Source organism: Amphiura filiformis, chromosome 15, assembly GCF_039555335.1.
Source record: "Amphiura filiformis chromosome 15, Afil_fr2py, whole genome shotgun sequence".
Taxonomy (NCBI): Eukaryota; Metazoa; Echinodermata; class Ophiuroidea; order Amphilepidida; family Amphiuridae; genus Amphiura; species Amphiura filiformis.
In genome coordinates, this window is record NC_092642.1 from 37914608 (window position 1) to 37920815 (window position 6208).

At 37.0% G+C, this 6208-nt stretch overlaps 1 protein-coding gene across 1 annotated transcript; it reads right to left on the reverse strand.

Annotated features, from left to right (window-relative positions):
• Positions 1-303: 303 nt before the first annotated feature.
• Positions 304-5920, reverse strand: LOC140171589 (NXPE family member 3-like). The gene is made up of 5 exons (XM_072194868.1): positions 5866-5920; positions 5031-5176; positions 2920-3660; positions 2166-2227; positions 304-1615 (listed from the first exon to the last, which is right to left on the reverse strand). The coding sequence occupies exons 3-5, from the start codon at positions 3282-3284 to the stop codon at positions 819-821; spliced, it is 1224 nt and encodes a 407-aa protein (XP_072050969.1). The 5' UTR covers positions 3285-3660; positions 5031-5176; positions 5866-5920; the 3' UTR covers positions 304-818.
• Between the last annotated feature and the right edge of the window lie 288 nt (positions 5921-6208).

Below are 6208 nucleotides of genomic sequence, written 5' to 3' on the forward strand. Positions count from 1 at the left end.
GGGGTTGCCCTTTTGCACCACGCACCGCATTTTGATATTTTTATGGGCAATGAAGGTAATACTAAACTAAACTAAACTAAACTAAACTAAATTAAACGAAACTAAACGAAACGAAACTAAACGAAACTAATCGAAACTAAACAAAACTAAACTAAACTAAACTAAACCAACCTAAACTAAACTAAACCAACCTAAACTAAACTAAACCAACCTAAACTAAACTAAACCAACCTAAACTAAACTAAACCAACCTAAACTAACCTAAACCAACCTAAACTAAACTAAACTAACCTAAACTAAACTAAACTAAACTAAACGAAACTAAACTAAACTAAACATATGTTTTGACAATAAAATGATGAATAGCAAAACCGTAAACATAATAATAGAATCAATGGTGTACAGTCACTGGCTGAAAATGGGTCGTGTTAAAGAAAGTAGACAAAGTATAGGACTTCAATTAATGATTTGTAATACTTCTTGCTGATTTCACAAGACAATTCTCCAAATAAAATATATTGATATTAATCCGCGATGTTATAAGGCCCGCCGATTACGAGCTGACCTAACTATAGACACTCTTGAAGTCAAATTCTCTCATTTTTACTCTTCTACATTTACATAGTATTTCAGGCCTCACATTATACCTTGATTGAGACAAATATGATATTTCTTAAAATGTAAAAATCTCAATTTTATTGGATCAAGTGAGGATGTGGCTTTCTACCGATTCACCAATATTCTTTAATTTCAAACACAACTACGCCGGTATGTGACTGAAGCAGGTGGAAGAGCAGAACGTTCTTGTAATTACATTTTCATTCAACCGGACAAAGAAATGATAAAAACATGTCGATTTCCTGCGAAATAATGTCTATGGCAGGATGTAGATTGTACCCTGTTCTATGTCCAATTGTCATATCCCAGACATCTATGACTGTGACACCTGGAAATCCTGAGAAAAATTGCCTCATTACCTTATGTACCTCCCATGAATACCAGTTACTCCGATCAAAATCAGAGCTGTGTTCTCTGGTGTTTGCAGATTTAATTAAAACACGCACATGTGGATTTCTTTGTCTTAATCGTACTATCGCATCTTTAACAGATTGCAAACGGTTTCTGTAGTACTGTAAGTTAGTTCCTGTAAAGTGTGCCCAAAGACAAAGGCATATTATAGTATTTTCCAAGTTCGTATACGAATCCAATTGCTCCGCTACGTAATGAATTTGTTTGACATCAAGATTGCGTAAAGCGATGGGATAACCATGAAAGTTGAAGTAAATACTGATGTTATTTGCTTTATCAATTGCCACGTGTGGTCCAAATTTTTCATCAGGACCTTTTGCTTCTTGCACATTCTCTTTTAGGACATGACTTGCTAAGTATTCGTACCATTGTCTTAGGGTTGAATCGCCAATAAAATGTATAGTTTGGTTCTGTAAACATTTGATGACATCAGGAGTTGTGAAATGTCTGTTCTGACAGGTATGTGAAGTCCAAGTGTCTTGATGGTAGAAGCCTGGTGCATATTGAGAATGTCGTTGAGGAAGTCCAGATGTACACAAAGGACGTTCGTTGCTTAGACAAGTTGCGGAAGTCATGTTGGTTTCACCTAGGATATTAAATATAATGAAAGTAAGAACATGAGTCCTGATGATTTTGTTTGAAATAAAAGGTATGTATTTATTTTGGCGTGCAAACTAATGTGTGATACGTTAAAGCAAAATTAATCATTTTTGCCGCCAAAAATTCCCTTTTTTCAATTTCTAATTCGTAAAACTAGCTATTGGAGTTTCTGGCCTCATCCCTACCGGGCTTGCGGCCTTTATGTTTTTGTTCATACTAGGAAAAGGCCGAAATCAGTGCAGTAAATGAGAAACATATATTGTTGGACGTGAGGGAGTTTTGAATAGGCATAACATTATGTTATCAGTGGCGGCGACGGGGGGGGGGGGGAGTTATCAGTGGTGGCGACAGGGATATCCCCTCCCAATCTTGGTAGTTTACCCACTCCAAATTAGAATTTTACTTTTTAGGATAAAAATTACACATTTTAGGCAAGAAGGCCTACGTATTTTTACCCCCTACATATTTCTTGCTCTCTCTCTCTTTGCCCCTCAGAAAACAATCCAAGGTTGTGATTAAACTCAATTCAAACCTACCAAAAACAGGTTCAACCATGAAATCTGCATGAGACGTGTTAAGCGGTGTGATCGGTGCTGGCCTGTGGGTGGGGAAAATGAGAGAGGAACTTAAATCATAACCTGTGATTGTTTGTTATACAAATGGACAATATAATTATTGTGTTCGATTCAAAAGTGAACGAATGCTTAATTGTGATATCAAAGGTCAGGGTGTATTAAAATTGAATATTTGAAAGTCCATGTACACACAATTCATACAAAACTGCATTTGTACAGCCCCTCTTGTAATGCTTATTCTTACATTGCATTATTCGTTATGAGTTTCGCAGAATGACGAGTAGCGATTCGTCACTTTGTGTTACGCACAGATTCTCTTGAATTTATGGACCGTGATATGACGTCGCGGCATTGCACCATTAACTAGTCCGATATGTCGCTCACTTTAGTTCACTTATCACACTGATAAAGTCAGTCTGGCTCAGATAGCATTTTGTGCCAATTTCATTACAAAATTCATTGCCATTTTTTTGACTTCAACATTTCGTAAAAGGGGTAGCACGAGGTCAGAAACTTGCTGGGATATTGACTATTGACGAAAGAAAGTCGGGATTTAATTTGGCAACATCATTAGATTAAATTCATACTTCAATGTACTCTCCCCATGGAACATTAAGAATTGGGTAAATGAACCATGAACGTACACCGTCCTTCGGTGGATACGTTAAGCCACCCGGTCCCGTGTACAGAAAGCAATCGTTTGACTAATACCAACCTGAGGTAATTTTTGACAAAGTCAGCTGAGGTAAATGTTTTATGAAACTCTGTTGCCGATCCACCACTGGAATGACGTATGTAATTTTCGCACCCTACATCTTGTGGTTTAACACAAAACCATGGGAAGCCAGTCTTCGAATCTGAATAATCACAAAATGTCATATTTTTATATCTCTGCCGAACAGGTACATACATTTCCTTTGAGACATGACAGGATTGTTGCACTGATTTATTTTGCGTCGGCCCTGTAAAAATTCCCTGTACGAATAGCGAGCTGGATATGTTTCCCGGAAGTGACGTAGACGAGATACTATCTCGCGTGAATGCACGAGACTTACGCCTACCATTGTTTGTCCTGTCCATCTTAAGGTTACTTTTGCGGTAAAGCTTCCATCATGATTATCGATTATTTCATCAGCTGTTGAACTTGCTCTTTGGGCAGCATCATAGACCCAGACCCAAATAAAATCACCTCCAAAAGATTTTGTTTGGTTCTCAGACGTTCGAAGTTGGATAGTTATATCAATTGAATCACATAGAGTGTAGTTTTCCTTATAATTGACTATGATATAAAATGAAGTACTGGGATCCGTGACTTGTTCAAATGAGGTCAGTTGTTCTTTAGTAGTCGATTGTGTCGCCGTTGTATGATCAGATGTGTAAGGCATATCAGTTGGCGTTGTACTTACTAAATGAGTCAAAATCTTGCTTTAATATTGGGAAGTCGAGCTGGCACTGGCTGAAATAAAGAAGAACATAACATTTACCATGTTACCATTTCGTTAGATACCATTGGGTTTCAATCGGGTTCTTTGTAGAACCAAAAGAAGTTCTGTAGCCAAGAAACAGGTTCTTAGTAGAACCTTAAGCTTGAAGAACCTTTAAGGAATCTTAAAGAAAGAACCCTCAAAAGGTTCTTAGTAGAACAGAAAAAAAGGTTTGTTATCCAAGAAAATGATTTTATAGTACCAAAAAGGGTTAACACTACGAGTCCCTGAATGAATGAATTAGAATGTCCCAGGCCTATTTAAATCTTAAAGGTTCTTTATAGAACTTTTTAAGGTTCTTTTTAGAACCTTATTACTGCTTAGGATTCTGCATACAGGACAAAAAAAAAGTTCTAAGTTGAACCTTTTTTCCTGAGAGTGTAGACTAAGACGGAGGTCCAAAATGTGAGGTGTTGGGATTTTTTTCTCCAGGGACCCCTTCCGAGGAAGCGACAACCACCGAGTAGACGATTTTTGATAAATGAAAATTTGTTATTAATCATGATGAACGCATTCAGTTGAACTCGAAATTATACTTATATCTATGACATCAAAATACTAATAAATGGTTATGAAAAAGTTCATTATAATTATATTAATCACAGTCACAGTAAACTATACGTAGGCTTATCTTATATTATTGAGTGCAACATATTATAATGGCATAATTATAACGGCACTTCAATACTGAACAATTCTAATTTTAGAATCTACCAGGTTATTAAATCGAGTTAAAAATCGACTATGGACATTGCATTTTTAACAGGACTTTGACCGGGGACTTAGTCCCTTACACACACTGTCAATCATACTTGTTTATCAATCCAAGTTAACCGCACTCACAAAGCCTGTACGGTACAAGACGCGCTCATGCTCCCAGTTCACAAAGCGCCGCATAGTTGTGTACGATGTTGTTATCAATGATACTGCACGTGCTCGGAGGATTTAAACCATAACGAGATCTGGGCGACCAATCACAAGCCAGATCCATTTAAAGATGCATTACATCATGGCCAATTTTAGTAGGCCAGAAATCCGACAATCTCATCCATAGACAACCGTGTTAAACATGTTAACCGCAATCCAAAGTCAGTAGTCCACTTGGGAAGCCAACAAACAGAGGGAGTACGGTGACTAAAAAGATCAGATGTGAAAATCTACCAATTTTAAGCTTTTATTCAATAGCCAGAGTATGCACAATGGGCAAGTGGACTACGGAGAAGTCTACCCCCTGAGTTGCCTTGGTGTAAATGACGCACTGCATCTCCACGGAATGTACTTGAAATGTCCAAAATCCTTCTACATGTTCAACCCTGATACCTTTTGTTACAAAATCACATACCATCTTCTGTATCCCTGATAACCATAAGATGGCATAAGAAGTAACCACCAATAGTGTTAACAGACATAGTGATTTGTATTTGAAGTCCTTTGGTACTGCAGATCTTGGCGTGTCATGGTGGACAGTTTCACGTTTTGCCATGCTACCTGAACAATGAAAGAAAGTAAAATGCAGGATTTGATAAAAGTGTGGTACGTTATTGTGGTAAATATTTAAATATTAAACTATTTTTACTTAAAGTAATGATATTGCCCGTGTTATATGAGACTTAAAATATTTGCATGGGGGACTTCCTCCAGCTGCCCTGGCTACGCCACTGGTTGCTATTTGTAACTGCATTTCATGATCAACGAATGGTTTACATATAATATACTTTCTCTATCCTTTCTTTTATGTGCTGTTAGTAAATTTTTTATAACGACAATAACAACAACAAAATATGAAGAAATATTGAAAAATAATTTTTTTAAATATATCACTGCATTTACAATCATAACGGCAATAAACATGTACAACAACGATGAAGATGAATGGAATGTGCAGCAACGTTGAAAATCTACAACAACAACAACAACAACAGCAATAACAACAACAACAACAACAACAACAATACAATTTATAATTCAACAACGGGGAAATGTAAAGCAGCAACGATGAACACGATTCTCCGACAACAACGAAAACAAGTTCAGCAACGATGAAAACATATAGCAGCGACAATGAACACAATACTACAGCAACAATGAATGTACGTGCATCGTTGGCGTATATTTCATCGTTGCTGTTTTTAATACAATATCCGATTGGGCTTTTTGTATAAGATAGTCAAACTTACCGACAGATTTTCGGTAAAGCCCAATATAACACGATGCGATGGCAGGTAATGCTATGCTGTATTGTGTACCGGTATCTTACACTATGGACCACAATGGCCTCATCCCAATGGTATAGTTCAATAACCTCAATTAAACACTCATAGTGCAAAATTTGACCTCAAGTTGCAGAGTATGAGTTTTTGTACCCAAATTTTCCCAGGTCATTCAATGAATGTACAAATGTATTGGGGTTAAAGAACTGTGTCCTGAACTTGAAGATGAACATGTTGTGGATCCTAGTGTTAACGGGTCAGCAACGTCTCTAATGACGCGCTGTTAATTGAATGATACCAATTAAGGGTA